Source organism: Entelurus aequoreus, linkage group LG13 (genome assembly GCF_033978785.1).
Source record: "Entelurus aequoreus isolate RoL-2023_Sb linkage group LG13, RoL_Eaeq_v1.1, whole genome shotgun sequence".
Taxonomy (NCBI): domain Eukaryota; kingdom Metazoa; phylum Chordata; class Actinopteri; order Syngnathiformes; family Syngnathidae; genus Entelurus; species Entelurus aequoreus.
The window spans coordinates 38701647-38720332 of record NC_084743.1 but is presented as its reverse complement, the minus strand read 5'-3'; the positions used below and the strand labels follow the sequence as shown (position 1 = coordinate 38720332).

Here is an 18686-nt window from a genome sequence, read left to right as displayed (position 1 = left end):
CTACTCAGGATGAATTGAGTTATGAACATAGGGGATAGGTGGAGTTTCCTCCTACCGGCATAGCTCTCAGGGTTCACTGAGGTGCTCAAGCTCCCTTACCACGACAAGGTGAACAGTCAAAAGAGACAGGTTTTTTTTTTGTAAAAAAAAAATTCAGAACTACAACAATAAAGAGCCTAACGGCCTTAAGGGCAGATTTGAAAGCAACAACATTTCTCTCTGGCTGACACATCAACTGAACCATATAATGTCAAACTGAAAATATAATTTCATATATTAAAGTTAAAGTCAAGTACCAATAATTGTCACACACACACTAGGTGTGGTGAGATTATCCTCTGCATTTGACCCATCCCCCTCACCCTCTGGGAGGTGAGGGGAGCAGTGGTGGCCGCGCCCAGGAATCATTTTGGTGATTTAACCCCCGATACCAACCCTTGATGCTGAGTTCCAAGCAGGGAGGTAATGGGTCCCATTTGTATAGTCTTTGGTATGACTCAGCCAGGGTTTGAACTCACGACCTACCGATCTCAGGGCGGACATTCTAACCACTGAGCAATATCAAAGATGTTGTAAAAATAAAAGGAAATAAGGTGGAGAGAAAAGGCTGGTAGAAAACACTACTGAAAAAAAGGAGTAGGGGTGGATGTAAATTAAGCTAAGAAAACGATATAGGCTAATGAAACAACTTGTTGATGTTTGTTGAGAACCGGAGGCATAACCACTATTCTTCATCAGAATCTGTTGATTCTCCACACTGACTCCATTCATTATCACTGCTACTCTCATTTGGGTAGTCATGAGATATGAGCTCCTGAGGCAAGGGAGGAAGGGTATGACGCACTGGCCGGCACTTCCCATTCACTAGTTCCCAGCCATGGCCAATGGGGGAAGGATGTTCTTGAAGGCTGTAATGGAGCTGGCAATATGGGATGTAGCTTGTTCTTTTCACATGAAGAGCCAAGGAGTCCTCATCAGGTGTGAGACGAATCATACTCCTCTTCTTCAATTTTTGCCACTTTGAAGCTCAAGCCTGACCACACGTAACATCTGCACTCTCTGCGTAAACAATCGAGAGGACAAATGCTTTCATATCTGCTCTCACTTCATCTGCTAACTCTAGACTCTCACCCACTCGTACCAGGAGCTATCTTGCCTCAGGAACAACCATCACCTTTCAGGTGTGAGACGAATCGTACTCCTCTTCTTCAATTTGTGCCACTTTGAAGTTCAAGCCTGACCACACGTAACATCTGCACTCTCTGCGTAAACAATCGAGAGGACAAATGCTTTCATATCTGCTCTCACTTCATCTGCTAACTCCAGACTCTCACCCACTCGTACCAGGAGCTATCTTGCCTCAGGAACAACCATCTCCTTTCAGGTGTGAGACGAATCGTACTCCTCTTCTTCAATTTGTGCCACTTTGAAGCTCAAGCCTGACCACACGTAACATCTGCACTCTCTGCGTAAACAATCGAGAGGACAAATGCTTTCATATCTGCTCTCACTTCATCTGCTAACTCCAGACTCTCACCCACTCGTACCAGGAGCTATCTTGCCTCAGGAACAACCATCACCTTCTTCAACACCTTCTTCTTTCCATGCCCACAGAAGCCTGAGGTGTGGTCACTGCCGGTGATCACGTGTAGAGGTATGATGATATCTGCAACCTCTTCAGACAGCATGGAACGGCAGTTGATAAATGCCTTCTTGTGCTTGATCAGTAGATCATCTCTGATTTGTTGGGATACATAAGCTGCTTGGACACATATATCAGTCTCCGCAGTGTAAAACAACAGGTCTAGTGTAGTTTGTGGTCCTCATCTTTGCATAGGCAGAGAGCAGCATTGTGTCTGCCTCTGGATGTTAGTGCTGAGGTTGGTTGACACTTCATCCTCACAGTATATGATATCACCCTGCACTTGACCAGCTTGTTTTCTCAGCTCTTCTTTCACAAGTTTTTGCAGTCTGACCTTGTTTCCTGAGTTGACCATGAGTTCACTGAATTCAGAAGCACCTGGGAACATGTCTTGGGGTTTCGGGAAGACATTTGGGACATATGGATATTTTGCTGCTCGACAATCATGTCCATCATCCTTGATGCTGAAGGGAAAGTCATACTTGTCATTGATGAGAATGATGAAGTAAGCATTGGCATGGCATGAGAAGGTGATTGCGCAGATTTTATACAGGTAGTCGATCAAGCAGTACTCTGAACCATCCCGCTTCCTAGCCTACCGATCCTCAGGTGTGGGGGTGGCAAGCCGCCATATCAGACCCATGTCTACAAGGCTCACGTGGTTCTGCGGTTCCTCAGGAACTGGTTCTAGGGTGAAAAGCTCTAGCAGCTTGTTCTTCACAGTCTTGCGCATAGACCCATCCACATTAAAGAGTGAAAGGCACTCTGTCACTCTTCTCTCAAGGGCTGATTGAAGTTGTATGACACCAGATCCCTCTGCTCGATCCACCAGGGCAGCTTGTCCTGATCTCTCCGTATGGGCCACCTGCATATGAGCTCCAGAAGGTATGCAGATCTTTTCACTTGCAAAGTTCTGTCTCTTATTCCTGTGGATGGTTGCAGTAAGAGGTTTGTTCTTGGTGAACACCCGCTCTTGTAGAAAAGTGTCAACCTGAGCTTGACCATCTGGAATTGCCGTTTTTAAAGTCATGCAGTAACTCTAGTGAGACAACCATCCCAGAGTGTATTGATCTCAGTGTTGGTGAGGAGATGTCAAATGGGTCAGCTTCCAAATCCACAACATTTTGGAAGGCTAAAATCTTCTCTTTCCACTAGTGTATACAACTCAACAAATATTTTTGTGACTTGTGACTAATTTCGATAGAGCAGGCCACATACTGTATTTTCAGTAGCCTACCATATTTACTGGAAATCCACAAATCAGCAACTACACAAACATTGACATTATTTACTTCAGAGATTACTTCTGTTTATTTATATTGTGTATTATTCAACTCATCATGAGTAGAGCTTTCATTTGAGCCTAATATGAAGACTTTAGCCGATTTTTTTTTTCCTTAAGAAAACATTTGGAGCTTAAAACGGGGAGCCATCTTGGATTTGACTGTCAAAAATAGGTCACATCATTACATAACCACCGATTATGTATTCCTTGACCAAAATAAGCTCTGAAATCATGTATTGTGCATCATTGTAGGCCAAACCATTCAAAAGTAAATTTTCATAGCGGCCATCTTGGGTTTTGGGCTCTCATGAAGTTTTTCCCTCCATTTTGAAAAATAAACCCCGGCCAATTTTTTTTAGCAACAACTCTTGACAAATGTATTGTGAAACAGACCTTTCCTCTCCACGGTCACGGAAATGTCTTATATGACCCAACTATATTGTTGTTACAAGCGCCAACGCAGACAGACTATTTTAGCGGTGCATTGATAGCAGTGAGCTAATGCTAGCTTTCGCTGCTATTATTGACATACTGAGCCGACGGCTGCTTCTGCTTGGTCTCAAACTTGCTCAAAGTAACTTCTAGATTATAATTCATGCATCTCTCACCTGCTTGTAGACAAATGTGGCCATGGACCCAAAGGCTGATGGACTTTCACTTCCTCGAGATGGTGAAATAGACCCCAAAAGACGCTTGCTGCAGGAACTTTTTTTTAACCCTTTGTGAGGATTGTCATTGAATCTTCATCGAAACGGAATTGTGAGCGTCCTGTCGGTCGACATCCCAGCGAGAGTGGAAATATTACAGTAGGTGTTTGTTTTATTTTGATTTGTTATTGTTAGTTTTTATGTTTAGCACTAAGCAATGCTGCGGATGCTATAGTGCCACAATGAAACTACATCCATCACTCGGCTTCTAAAACTTATTGCTCATTCTCTTTGTGTCCGAGCTCAAAAATATGAGGTCCTGGGTCATAATTTTTCCAAAAGTAATCGTTGTTGGCTCTCACAAAATGTGCTTGATTGGCATTGTTGTTGATGGGGAAGGGCTTTGAGGTTCCTCACGCGACTTCACAAGACCATGTGACGTATCTCTCAAAATGGCTCAGGAATCTTCATGATTTATATTTATCCAAAAATGTTGGATTGGTGTCATAAATCAGATATATATTATAAAAGCTTCAATATAGAGGCCACTTGTGTTTCCACTCGACTGCTACTTTAACTATTTGAAACTTTATTTAAAGTAAAATCACATACTTTTTTCCTGTTTATTTTTGTAATCATTTGTATTAATCTTACCATTTTCTTTATCAAACCAAACATTTATGGCCATATTTGTATGTTCTTTTCACATCTGTAGTGCCTTATTCTAGACAGATACTTACTATGATGTCTTCCTACCTAAGGAAACACCATATATGTAGTTCTATGATAGCTTCTAGGTATACCTGCCGAATGGGTGAGACAAGACCCCACAAGATCCTGGGGTTGGATAAGTGTGCATTCTTACTTTGTATGCCTTCATGAGGTCCAGTTGGTCAATCTTCGGAAACTGCAGTGTGTCCTGGGTCTGTAGTAATGTTCGCACAATCTCCTCCATCCTGCATTAAAAAAAACAAACACTTGTAATTAAGATAGTATCTTGTGTACTGGTTCACATAATGTGTGACAGTTTGGGCAGCTCAGGTTTCTGTGCCTGTTGAGTTACACTGATCACTGGTATCCCTTACTGGTATTGTTATCAGTACTTCCTGCTAATAAGAGCAGATGCTTACTACTGAATTATTCACTAATTAGGAGCTTTCAGACTGTTTCCATGCACTAAATTAGTCTGATTTCTCAAATAATTTGGCTCAAAACAAGCATTCTACAACCCACTGAAACACCCGAGTCTGATCATGTTTGGCTTTTGAAAATTCTGACTAACACACCTAGATTATGCGATTGAAAACCAGATCTCTCGAATTGGTGTGGGTGCCGGAGTGGACCCTTCGTATTCAGCATGCACCAGTCTCTACACGCGGGTTATAACCCGGAAGCCATTCAATCCAAATATAGGCAATTGGGCTGTCATGGTATTGTACAAAACCCAAAATCAGTGAAGTTGGCACGTTGTGTAATTTGTAAATAAAAACAGAATACAATGATTTCAAAATCATTTTCAACTTATATTCAACTGAATACACTGCAAAGACAAGATATTTAATGTTCGAACTAAGAAACTTAATGTTTTTTTGCAAATAATCATCCATCCATCCATCCATCCATTTTCTACCGCTTATTCCCTTCGGGGTCGCGGGGGCGCTGGAGCCTATCTCAGCTACAATCGGGCGGAAGGCGGGGTACACCCTGGACAAGTCGCCACCTCATCGCAGGCAAATAATCCCTAACTTAGAATTTAATGGCAGCAACACATTACAAAAAAGTTGTCAGAGGAGCATTTTTACCAGTGTGTTACATCGCCTTTCCTTTTAACGACACTCAGTAAACATTTGGGAACTGAGGAGACCAATTTTTGAAGCTTTTCAGGTGGAATTCTTTCCCATTCTTGCTTGATGTACAGATTAAGTTGTTCAACAGTCCGGGGTCTCAGCTATGGTATTTTAGACTTCATATTGCGCCACACATTTTCAATGGGAGACAGGTCTGGATTACAGGCAGGCCAGTCTAGTACCCACACTTTTTTACTACGAAGCCACGCTGTTGTAACACCTGGCTTGGCATTGTCATTCTGAAATAAGCAGGGCCGTCCATGATAACGTTGCTTGGATGGCATATGTTGCTCCAAAACCTGTATGTACCTTTCAGCATTAATGGTGCCTTCACAGATGTGTAAATTAACCATGCTTTGGGCACTAATACACCTCCATATCATCACAGATGATGGCTTTTGAACGTTGCGCCTCTTTTCCTCTTTGTTCCGGAAGACACGACGTCCACAGTTTCCAAAACAATTTCAAATGTTGACTCGTCAGACCACAGAACACTTTTTCACTTGGCATCAGTCCATCTTAGATGAGCTCAGGCCCAGCTAAGCCGGCGGCGTTTCTGCGTGTTGTTGATAAATGGCTTTTGCTTTGCATAGTCGAGTTTTAACTTGCACTAACAGATGTAGCGACCAACTGTAGATACTGACAGTGGTTTTCTGAAGAGTTCCTGAGCCCATGTGGTGATATCCTTTACACACTGATGACACCTTTTGATGCAGTGCCGCCTGAGGGATTGAAGGTCCGTAATATCATCGCTTACGTGCACTGATTTCTCCAGATTCTCAGAACCTTTTGATATTACAGACCGTAGATGGTGAAATCCCTAAATTCCTTGCAATAGCTCGTTGAGAAATGTTGTTCTTAAACTGTTCGACAATTTGCTCATGCATTTGTTCAAAGTGGTGACCCTCACCTTGTCCTTGTTTGTGAATGACTGATCATTTCATGGAAGCTGCTTTTACACCCAATCATGGCACCCACCTGTTCCCAATTAGGCTGTTCACCTGTGGGATGTTTCAAATAAGGGTTTGATGAGCATTCTTGAACCTTGTCAGTCTTTTTTGCCACTTGTGCCAGCTGAAACATGTTGGATGCATCAAATTCCAAATGAGCTAATATTTGCAAAACATAAAGTTTTCCAGTTCAAACGTTAAGTATCTTGTCTTTGTAGTCTATTTAATTGAATATAAGTTGAAAAGGATTTGCAAATCATTGTATTCTGTTTTTTATTTACGATTTACACAACGTGCCAACTTCACTGGTTTTGAGTTTTGTAGATAACACGGTATTACAAGTTTCAAAATCTTGGCTATATCGCTGTGATGCATGACTGTATCAAACGAAAACTTGGTGAGTGTAGTTTTTTTCTGTCACTTTTGCTTTGGTGCGTCTGAAAATCAACTGCATCCCCCAAAATCCTTTGCACAGCACGGGACCGCAATGTGGGGGCGTAGAGTGTTATAAAGGAGAGAGAGAGGAAGCAGTAAGTCGAGTGTGTTCCACTTTGTAGTCGATAAGAGGAATTGTTTGTATTTTCACAATAACTTTTTGAGATATGTTGCTAAGAAACAGACAAACAAACCATGCCAAAAACATAACCTCTGTGGCGGATGTAATAAAGTGTGCCACGTTCCAGCTACCATCACCCAGAAAAGATGAAGCCAGCGAAGCTAAACCTCAAAGCTAAACATAATTAAAAGTTAAAATGTTAGTTAACTTTTCTCAGAAACTGCATTTTCCAAACATATATAAATATGTCCTCTGTTAAGAGACACTGTGGATGTTCCTGCACAATTCTTCACTCTTGAAAATACTTGTTTGTAGTAATGAATACGATTAGAACATTTTAGCGTTATGTTTGTTTTCAATTACAACATTCCTGCCACTTCATTTTACACACTATGATGGCCTTTTAAGTCTTTTTTGTTTTGGACATCCATCCATCCATTTTCTACCACTTATCCCTTTCGGGACAGCTGCACTCGGACGGAAGGCGGGGTACAACCTGGACAAGTTGCCACATATATCACAATTTTATCGTACAATGAGATTTCGATATCGTTACATCCCGAGAAGGCAACTATTTGAATGAAGATGATTAACGGAAAATCGTGTGGAATACAGTGTGGTTCTTTATGGTCTGTCTTTATCTGACATGAAATTATGCAGAAAAGTTGTATTTCTCCAAAAAAAATCATGTTTTGTGCAAATGTATTGTGTTGGAGGTGCTATCACTTAAATGGTAAATGGATTATACTTGCATAGTGCTTTTCTGCCTTTCTACCTGGGGACAGTTTCTCTGAGTATTTTGAATACCAGGCACATTGCAAAAAAGAGTACACCAAATTGCAATGTGCCTGGTATTCAAAATAATCAGAGAAACTGTCCACAAGTACCTGTCGAACTATTTCACCAGAGTAAGTGATGCTCACAGGTACTACACAAGAGGGAGTTCCTCAGACCTCGTCCCCCCCAAATTCAAGACTCTCATGGGAAAAAATGCATTCTACTATTTTGCCACCACACAGTGGAATGCACTACCAACAGACCTTAAAATTAGAACTTCCATCCATCCATCCATCTATTTTCTACCGCTTGTCTCTTTCGGGTCGCGGGGAGTGCTGGAGCCTATCTCAGCTGCACTTGGGCGGAAGGCGCGGTACACCCTGGACAAGTCGCCACTTATATCACAATAATATCGTACGATGAGATTTCGATATAGTTACATCCCGAGAAGGCAACTATTTGAATGAAGATGATTAACGGAAAATCGTGTGGAATACAGAGTGGTTCTTTATGGTCTGTCTTTATCTGACATAAAATTATGGAGAAAAGTTGCATTTCTCCAAAAAATCACGTTTTGTGCGAATGTATTGTGTTTGGAGGTGCTATCACTTAAATGGTAAATGGATTATACTTGTATAGTGCTTTTCTACCTTTCTACCTGGGGACAGTTTCTCTGAGTATTTTGAATACCAGGCACATTGCAAAAAAGAGTACACCAAATTGCAATGTGCCTGGTATTCAAAATACTCAGAGAAACTGTCCCCAAGAACATGTTGAACTATTTTACCAGAGAAAGTGATGCTCACAGGTACTACACGAGAGGGAGTTCCTCAGACCTCGCCCCCCCCCCCCCCCCCAAATTCAAGATTCTCATGGGAAAAAATGCATTTTACTATTTTGCCACCACACAGTGGAATGCACTACCGACAGACCTTAAAATTAGAACTACCCTACTAAATTTTAAAACTGCCATAAAATCATGGCTCAGCTCAACCTCTACCTGATCTGAACCAAAATGTATCCCCAGCAACTCTTCGAAGCATCAAACAGGTTTATATGTGGTTATAGTGTATATATATTTTCTCATTCTGTTTTGCACACTCTTGGAGTCAACATGTGCATAGTCATGTACATAGTGTCATGTACATAGTGTATATACCCCCCCCCCCCCCCTCCGCTCCCTCCCCCCATGTTTTGTACATATTGTTTTTCAAATCACCTGACATGTATACTGTACATAATTTATCAATTGTTTTTACATGTTACAGGATATATATCTTTTATTATTGAATGTATCACATGTGATGAATATTTAATAGACCACAATGGAAACAAGCATTTTGGCTTTTTGTGCCATCCATTTGCCTTTTTAAAGCATTACATGGATTCAATTCTTTAAGATGTCAATAAACTTCTCAATCAATCAAAGCTTCAAGGTACTCAAAGCGCATTGACACTATTCCCACATTCACACACTAATGGTGGCAGCTGCCATGCAAGGCGCTAACCACGATCCATCAAGAGCAAAGGTGAAGTGTCTTGGTCAAGGACACAACGGACTTGACTAGGATGGCGGAAGATGGAACCCTCAAGTTGCTGGCACGGCCGCTCTATCACCCGAGATGCCGTAAGACAAACTTTACTGTAGTGTCACAATAGCGTATTGATTTAAACTTATGGAGTACGCTCTTATGTTGTCAAATCTCAATGTTTGACATTTATTCTCTAAATCATTGTATTACACGTGTATATGCAATGGTATTCATTACAGGTAACCCAGGTCGATACAAAATGACTTGGTTGGTTTATATTGAGTCTTGAAAAGGATGACAGTCTTAGCTTGTGCTTTAGAAACATTGGGGAAACCGACTATTTTAAATATTTAATCAGCCTAGATGTTTACATTTCCATCTTTTAGGCCTGTTATGACCATCTTATTTGCGTAGCGTGATAATTTAGTTCATTGGTGCTTGTTCGAGGAGTTTAATATTTTTAAGTACCAAACTTGCACAATTCTGCTCCCTACACACCAATAAGATGACCAATAAGACCATTTTTTTGTGATGAACTAAACCGACAGCTAGACTGGACTGTGTCTATGTTTCCCAAAGAGGGGTGGGTATGCTAAGTTAATGGCTAATTTGTAAGGGCATCAGAGGTCCCTTGGGGAAGGCGTGGCGAAGTTGGTGTGTCAGCAATCGGAGTGTTGCTGGTTACTGGGGTTCAATCCCCACCTTCTACCATCCTGGTCACGTCCGTTGTGTCCTTGGGCAAGACACTTCACCCTTGCTCCTGATGGCTGCTGGTTAGCGCCCTGCATGGCAGCTCCCGCCATCAGTGTGTGAATGTGTGTGTGAATGGGTGAATGTGGAAATACTGTCAAAGCGCTTTGAGTACCTTGAAGGTAGAAAAGCGCTATATAAGTATAACCCATTTATCATTTATAAATATGGGGGTGAGTATATCTACATGATGTCCCAGAAAGAGTCTTCACGGTCTATCCATACAGCAACACCACACAATTTACTTTATTAGGGTCCGCACAGGACCTTTTCAAAAGGAATCCCAAAGGGAGTCCTTTTGCAATGGGACGAAAGGACCCTATTGAAATTGTAATGTTTTATTAGGGTCCGCACAGGACCTTTTCAAAAGGAATCCCAAAGGGAGTCCTTTTGCAATGGGACGAAAGGACCCTATTGAAATTGTAATGTTTTATTATTATTAGGGTCCGCCCTGTACCCTGTACAAAGGACTCCCCCAGGGAGTCCTTTGTACTGGTTACAAAGGAACCTATTGTTATTGTAATGTTTATTATTAGGGTCCGCACAGGACCTTTTCAAAAGGAATCCCAAAGGGAGTCCTTTTGCAATGGGACGAAAGGACCCTATTGAAATTGTAAGGTTTTATTAGGGTCCGCATGTACCCTGTAAAAAGGACTCCCCCAGGGAGTCCTTTGTACTGGTTACAAAGGAACCTATTGTATTTGTAATGTTTATTAGGGTCCGCACAGGACCTTTTCAAAAGGAATCCCAAAGGGAGTCCTTTTGCAATGGGACGAAAGGACCCTATTGAATTTGTAATGTTTTATTATTAGGGTCCGCACAGGACCTTTTCAAAAGGAATCCCAAAGGGAGTCCTTTTGCAATGGGACGAAAGGACCCTATTGAAATTGTAAGGTTTTATTATTATTATTCTTTATTAGGGTCCGCATGTACCCTGTAAAAAGGACTCCCCCAGGGAGTCCTTTGTACTGGTTACAAAGGAACCTATTGTTATTGTAATGTTTATTATTATTAGGGTCCGCATGTACCCTGTAAAAAGGACTCCCCCAGGGAGTCCTTTGTACTGGTTACAAAGGAACCTATTGAAATTGTAATGTTTATTATTAGGGTCCGCACAGGACCTTTTCAAAAGGAATCCCAAAGGGAGTCCTTTTGCAATGGGACGAAAGGACCCTATTGAATTTGTAATGTTTTATTATTCTTTATTATTAGGGTCCGCACAGGACCTTTTCAAAAGGAATCCCAAAGGGAGTCCTTTTGCAATGGGACGAAAGGACCCTATTGAAATTGTAAGGTTTTATTATTATTATTATTATTAGGGTCCGCACAGGACCTTTTCAAAAGGAATCCCAAAGGGAGTCCTTTTGCAATGGGACGAAAGGACCCTATTGAAATTGTAAGGTTTTATTATTAGGGTCCGCACAGGACCTTTTCAAAAGGAATCCCAAAGGGAGTCCTTTTGCAATGGGACGAAAGGACCCTATTGAAATTGTAAGGTTTTATTATTATTATTATTATTATTATTATTATTTTACCGACCCCACAAAGAACGCTAATTTGACCCACTTAACATGCTCCAAAACTCACCAAATTTGACACAAAGGTCAGAACCTGCGAAAAATTCAACAAAATAACAAAACCAAACCCCAAACATAAAAATTGAGCTCTAGCGCCCCCTAGGAAAAAAAAAAACCAAACTGCCTGTAACTCCCACTAGGAAGGTCGTAGAGACATGAAACAAAAACCTGTATGTAGGTCAGACTTAGACCTACATTTCATAATTTTACATCCTCGGGCAAAAACCAACAGGAAGTTGGCAATTTCCCCTTCAAGACAAATTTGTACTAAAAAAACTGCTTTTTACGTCTTTGACCTCTAATTTGACCCCCTTAAAATACTTCAAAACTCACCAAACTTCTCACACACATCGGGACTGGTGGAAACTGTGATCTAAAAAAAAAACCGAATCCCAAAACTCAAAATTGTGCTCTACATAATTTTTGGAAAAAAAAGAGAAAAAACTGCTCCTCAGAGGAAAACTCTGACAAAACTGCTTGTAACTTCCGGTAGGAACGTCGTAGAGACATGAAAAAAATACCTCTACGTAGGTCTCATTTAGACCTACATTTCATACATTGACACCCTTCAGCAAAAATCAACAGGAAGTTTGTTATCTCCATTTCAAAACAACATTTTTGTACCAAACGGTCACCAAACATCAAACATTATCTTCTCTGAGCGCGTTTGTCGTTTCGGCTTCAAACTGCTACAGGAGAGAGATTGAACCCTTCTGATTAAAAGATGCGTACGGATTTTTATTTAGTGCTACCGTTTTGATTTTACGAGCCTTCAAAGACCCGCAGCACTGATGCTGCTACGGTGCCAAAAATGACAACGAAACTGCGATTAGACCTTCTTTGGCCTCAATACACACAATAGCCTATAATGACAATGTGAACTCAGACACAACTTCCTCTAACTCCCAGTACGAATATCGTAGAGACACGAAACAAAAACCTCTATGTAGGTCTCACTCAGGACTACCACTGGACTAAAGTATTGGACACCTAGGACTAGCACCTGCCAGAAGGCGGACCCGACCACGAAACAAAAACCTCTATGTAGGTCTCACTCAGGACTACCACTGGACAAAAGTATTGGGACACCTAGGACTACTTATTCCGCAGCTTTGCGCACTACTTTGCCCCCCTTAACATGCTTCAAAACTCACCAAATTTTACACACACATAGAAAAACGTGCCCCAAACACTTTAGTTAAAAACCAAACCCCACAAATCTAAATTGCGCTCTAGCGCCCCCTATGAAGAAAACTGCCTGTAACTCCCAGTACGAATGTCATACAAACATGAAACTAAAACCTCTATGTAGGTCTCACTCAGGACTACCACTGGACAAAAGTATTGGGACACCTAGGACTACTTATTCCGCAGCTTTGCGCACTACTTTGCCCCCCTTAACATGCTTCAAAACTCACCAAATTTTACACACACATAGAAAAACTTGCCCCAAACACTTTAGTTAAAAAACAAACCCCACAAATCGAAATTGCGCTCTAGCGCCCCCTAGGAAGAAAACTGCCTGTAACTCCCAGTACGAATGTCATACAAACATGAAACTAAAACCTCTATGTAGGTCTCACTCAGGACTACCACTGGACAAAAGTATTGGGACACCTAGGACTACTTATTCCGCAGCTTTGCGCACTACTTTGCCCCCCTTAACATGCTTCAAAACTCACCAAATTTTACACACACATAGAAAAACGTGCCCCAAACACTTTAGTTAAAAACCAAACCCCACAAATCGAAATTGCGCTCTAGCGCCCCCTAGGAAGAAAACTGCCTGTAACTCCCAGTACGAATGTCATACAAACATGAAACTAAAACCTCTATGTAGGTCTCACTCAGGACTACCACTGGACAATAGTATTGGGACACCTAGGACTACTTATTCCGCAGCTTTGCGCACTACTTTGCCCCCCTTAACATGCTTCAAAACTCACCAAATTTTACACACACATAGGAAAACGTGCCCCAAACACTTTAGTTAAAAACCAAACCCCACAAATCTAAATTGCGCTCTAGCGCCCCCTATGAAGAAAACTGCCTGTAACTCCCAGTACGAATGTCGTACAAACATGAAACTAAAACCTCTATGTCGGTCTCACTCAGGACTACCACTGGACAAAAGTATTGGGACACCTAGGACTACTTATTCCGCAGCTTTGCGCACTACTTTGCCCCCCTTAACATGCTTCAAAACTCACCAAATTTTACACACACATAGAAAAACTTGACCCAAACACTTTAGTTAAAAACCAAACCCCACAAATCGAAATTGCGCTCTAGCGCCCCCTAGGAAGAAAACTGCCTGTAACTCCCAGTACGAATGTCATACAAACATGAAACTAAAACCTCTATGTAGGTCTCACTCAGGACTACCACTGGACAATAGTATTGGGACACCTAGGACTACTTATTCCGCAGCTTTGCGCACTACTTTGCCCCTCTTAACATGCTTCAAAACTCACCAAATTTTACACACACATAGAAAAACGTGCCCCAAACACTTTAGTTAAAAACCAAACCCCACAAATCGAAATTGCGCTCTAGCGCCCCCTAGGAAGAAAACTGCCTGTAACTCCCAGTACGAATGTCGTACAAACATGAAACTAAAACCTCTATGTCGGTCTCACTCAGGACTACCACTGGACAAAAGTATTGGGACACCTAGGACTACTTATTCCGCAGCTTTGCGCACTACTTTGCCCCCCTTAACATGCTTCAAAACTCACCAAATTTTACACACACATGGAAAAACGTGCCCCAAACACTTTAGTTAAAAACCAAACCCCACAAATCGAAATTGCGCTCTAGCGCCCCCTAGGAAGAAAACTGTCTGTAACTCCCAGTACGAATGTCATACAAACATGAAACTAAAACCTCTATGTAGGTCTCACTCAGGACTACCACTGGACAAAAGTATTGGGACACCTAGGACTACTTATTCCGCAGCTTTGCGCACTACTTTGCCCCCCTTAACATGCTTCAAAACTCACCAAATTTTACACACACATAGAAAAACGTGCCCCAAACACTTTAGTTAAAAACCAAACCCCACAAATCTAAATTGCGCTCTAGCGCCCCCTATGAAGAAAACTGCCTGTAACTCCCAGTACGAATGTCGTACAAACATGAAACTAAAACCTCTATGTCGGTCTCACTCAGGACTACCACTGGACAAAAGTATTGGGACACCTAGGACTACTTATTCCGCAGCTTTGCGCACTACTTTGCCCCCCTTAACATGCTTCAAAACTCACCAAATTTTACACACACATAGAAAAACTTGCCCCAAACACTTTAGTTAAAAAACAAACCCCACAAATCGAAATTGCGCTCTAGCGCCCCCTAGGAAGAAAACTGCCTGTAACTCCCAGTACGAATGTCGTACAAACATGAAACTAAAACCTCTATGTAGGTCTTACTTAGACATACTTTTCATTAATTAATTTCTTCGGGCAAAATTTAACAGAAAGTTGTCAATTCACCCTTCAAGACTTAAAATGACTAAATACACTCATTTTTGCCTCTTTGACCTGTAATTTGACCCCCTTACAATACTTCAAAACTCACCAAACTTTTCACACACATCAGGACTGGTAGAAATTGCGATCTAATAAAAAAACCTACCCCAAAACTCAAAATTGCGCTCTAGCGCAATTTTTGAATACAACAGAGACAAAACTGCTCCTCTGAGGAAAACACAGACAAAAAATGCTTGTAACTTCCGAAGGCCCAAAAAAAGAACACCGTAGCAGTAATGAAAACTATTTCATCAACTTTTAATCAGAGAGGTTTAATCTGGCCCATAACCAGCAACCCTGTTCCCTGTTTCCAGTTCTGTTAATTTTTCACTGTCTACAAAGGAAACACATTGCGGTTCTTATAGGCACAATAACAATGCAAGATCTAAAACTACGATAATTGAAATAAGTGGAGGAATTACGCTTTAGTCTAGCAATAGTTGACTACAAGACTAATTAATCACATGACCTCTCACCTGTAGCCTTCCTTGCACTCGTCGCCGTTTTCTGTCCTGCAATCGGTCTTCTTCAGACCTTAGTGATTTAATGACAACATACATTCACTATGAAAACATTCATGTTGGTCTGTTGACCGTGAGTAAAACAGTTTTTTTGGTGATTTTCCATATTCAGGGCACTTACGGCATGGGGAAGTTCTGCAGGAGAGCGAGACACCACCGTCTCCTAATTTGCAGCATGTTTTCCTTTGAAGAAGGAAATGCAGGAAGATGTTCATATGTTGTAAATAAAATAACACCTTGTACACTAAGCATAATGTGTCACGATTTACATATACCTCTCAGAAATCACAATTGGCCCCCATTACAGTGTACAGAGCAGTGTTGTTTTCGTCCACGATGACGATGATGAAATCATTTCGCCTGCAGTTTGAAGCATCACAATCTTCATATTTTTGCACCGTATTTAAAATCATTGGTCGTACCTGCTTCATGTTGTTCTACACCCTGGACAAGTGGCCCCCTCATCACAGGGCCAACACAGATAGACGCACAACATTCACACTCACATTCACACACTAGGGACCATTTAGTGTTGCCAATCAACCTATCCCCAGGTGCATGTCTTTGGAGGTGGGAGGAAGCCGCAGTCACGGGGAGAACATGCAAAAAAGAAAGATCCCCAGCCCGGGATTGAACTCAGGACTACTCAGGGCCTTTGTATTGTGAGGCAGATGCACTAACCCCTCTCCCACTGTGCTGCACATATGAATTGTAATTTATAGTGTATATATAATTGCTAATTCAATTAAATTACTCACACTTCTTCATCTGCGGTTCCAGTAAGTGTTGCATCAGACTTTGTCATGACGCTGACAGGACTCGTGGTACCGCTCTTCCATGGCCACACCGTCTCTGTCTTCAATATGATGATTGGCCAGTTTTTGGGCACAATCCAAACGCTTCTTATCAATGCACCGCCGGTAACAAGTCGGGTAAAGCCCAGCGTCATCAGGAATATGTTTGAATTGTACATCGATACAGAATTTGAATGTCTCGGCTACTTTACGAGACTCCATCACAGCAAAGCCAGCGTTTTAAACAATTCCTGTAAGTATCCCACCTTGTGATAGTGAAATCATCAATCCATTTTCTACCGCTTATTCCCTTATTCACCTATTTATTCCTAACAGACGTAAATGCATGTAGCTTATGTTAGCATTTCCCAGAATGCGGTTCAGGCTCGGCCGTGATAGGTCGTGAGACCAAAGCCCTTTACTCTGACTACACCCCCCAGAATGCCGTACTATTTTCTTCCAACAGAACTCAGTGAAATGATCGAACGTTCTATCGACCACCTTTTCTATTGACATTGATCAAATGTCTATCGCGATATATATTGTTATTGTTTTATCGCCCAGCCCTATGTTTTAGACTATTTTACTCTCCATCGTTCGACTTTGTTTACACCGCCATCTTGAATCTACGCTGCTACCCAATTGGTCGAATGCGAACCACGTGACCAAAACGTCACTTCTTGTGACGTCAATCTTTTTAGCCCAAAAATAATTTGTTATGATGTTAAACGCTAATTTAAAAAACTTGCATGGATGTCCAGTGGATACCTTTTTTTACTCATTGAAAACCAGAATATAATTTTTAAGAATTAGAAAGTATTAAGTGCCCACACATGAACAGTATTTATTATTTTTTTTACTGCCATTTTCACACACACACCTCAAACCATGCGCACGCATCCAATGCTGTGTCGTTCGTACGATGAAATTTTAAAAAAAAACCACATAATATACAATATATATATTTATATATTTTTTTTAATAAAAATATTGTCGTGCCAGCCCCGGAACTAAATTGGGGGGGGGGGTTGTTGTACGGGGTAACACATTTGCTGTGACACCATACGTCACATTTTTTGTGTGAGTGAGGCGCTGTGATTGGCTGTTTCTCACCTTTTAATAACCTGCTTGCTCTCCGGCACTTCCTTTCAGAATTCTTTCCAAGGTAAGAGGAGCTTGTCTTTTTATCTTGCGGTTTACTTACAAAAAATATTTGCTAACAATTACCAAATGTACTTTGTTCGGTAGTTCGTCACATTGCAGGGGTACTGTTAAATATCTGTCTTTTGTATTATTTATTGTTCAGTAGTTGGAGGACTTTGCTTGCCGTTATGCTAAATGTCTCTACAATGGCCGCCTGCTGGCTACACCTATCTGTAGCTAATCTTTACATTTTGTTGCCATCCTTCCAGCAAAAGTACATAGCCATGTTTATAAGTAAGATACACATCAACCTTATGGATCATTTTTGTGATTTTGGCCTTGTTGGAGACTTTTTGATGATATTTCTAATGGGCCTGTGATAGCTTGCGTCTTTGATGTGTTCATGCCATTTACATTACGTTTCCCAATGTTGTGCGTGTCTTTGGGCGAATTTGCTGTGTATACTAATGCATATTAAAAGTGTAGGACCGAGTTGCGACGACATAGTGTGTCGATGTTATGATATTACGCTAGGCTCCTATTTTCCGGACATGTCCGGGCCTGTCCGGACATGTCCGGGCATGTCCGGGCGTGTCTGGACAAGATTTCTTACATGCCTCAAATGTCCGCCATGTTGACTTAAGGTTGCGTGTATTTCAATGTACGTTCAGGGTTACGTTTAGGGATGGGCGATACCACATTTTATATATAATAATAATTACATATTAGGGCTTTCCAATTAATTGTCAAATCCGAATTGCAAGAAGCTGCAGTTATTTTTTTAAGTTTGTGATATAGTTAGCAATTAATGAAATAGGCTAATGTTTTTTAAATGTAAGAAATCATGTTACAGATTAAAACCTAAATCACATTCAATCATATATTTCAAGACTTTCTTGGAAAAATATAAAACTGTAATGCAAAGATGAAGAACCTCCAAATTGTATCTCTTTTTTTTCTTGTTTTAAATACTCAAGCTATTTTCAACTAACAGTAAATTCCCCTTTGTGGAAATTTTTTGAATTTAGGATAATTATTTCAACAAAAATATTCAGTACAAAAATTAAATAACAATGCCTGACACTGGATATGCCTGGCTGCATCGCTGTCGGCTGGCTGTGTGTGTGTTGCACGT

General features: G+C 41.1%; 1 protein-coding gene across 3 annotated transcripts in view; it reads right to left on the bottom strand.

Moving 5' to 3' along the window:
* LOC133663394 (uncharacterized) overlaps window positions 1-17028 on the bottom strand; it is a 166486-nt gene extending 149458 nt beyond the window's left edge. For all 3 annotated transcript variants that reach the window (XR_009828332.1, XM_062067833.1, XM_062067834.1), the window contains exons 1-2: window positions 16373-17028; window positions 4440-4530 (exon numbers count right to left, since the gene is read on the bottom strand). Coding sequence is in view for 2 of the 3 variants with exons in the window: in XM_062067833.1 (XP_061923817.1) it covers window positions 4440-4530; window positions 16373-16587 (306 nt within the window). In the remaining variant the exon portion in view is untranslated. The remainder of the gene's footprint in view (window positions 1-4439; window positions 4531-16372) is intronic.
* Window positions 17029-18686: the final 1658 nt, after the last annotated feature.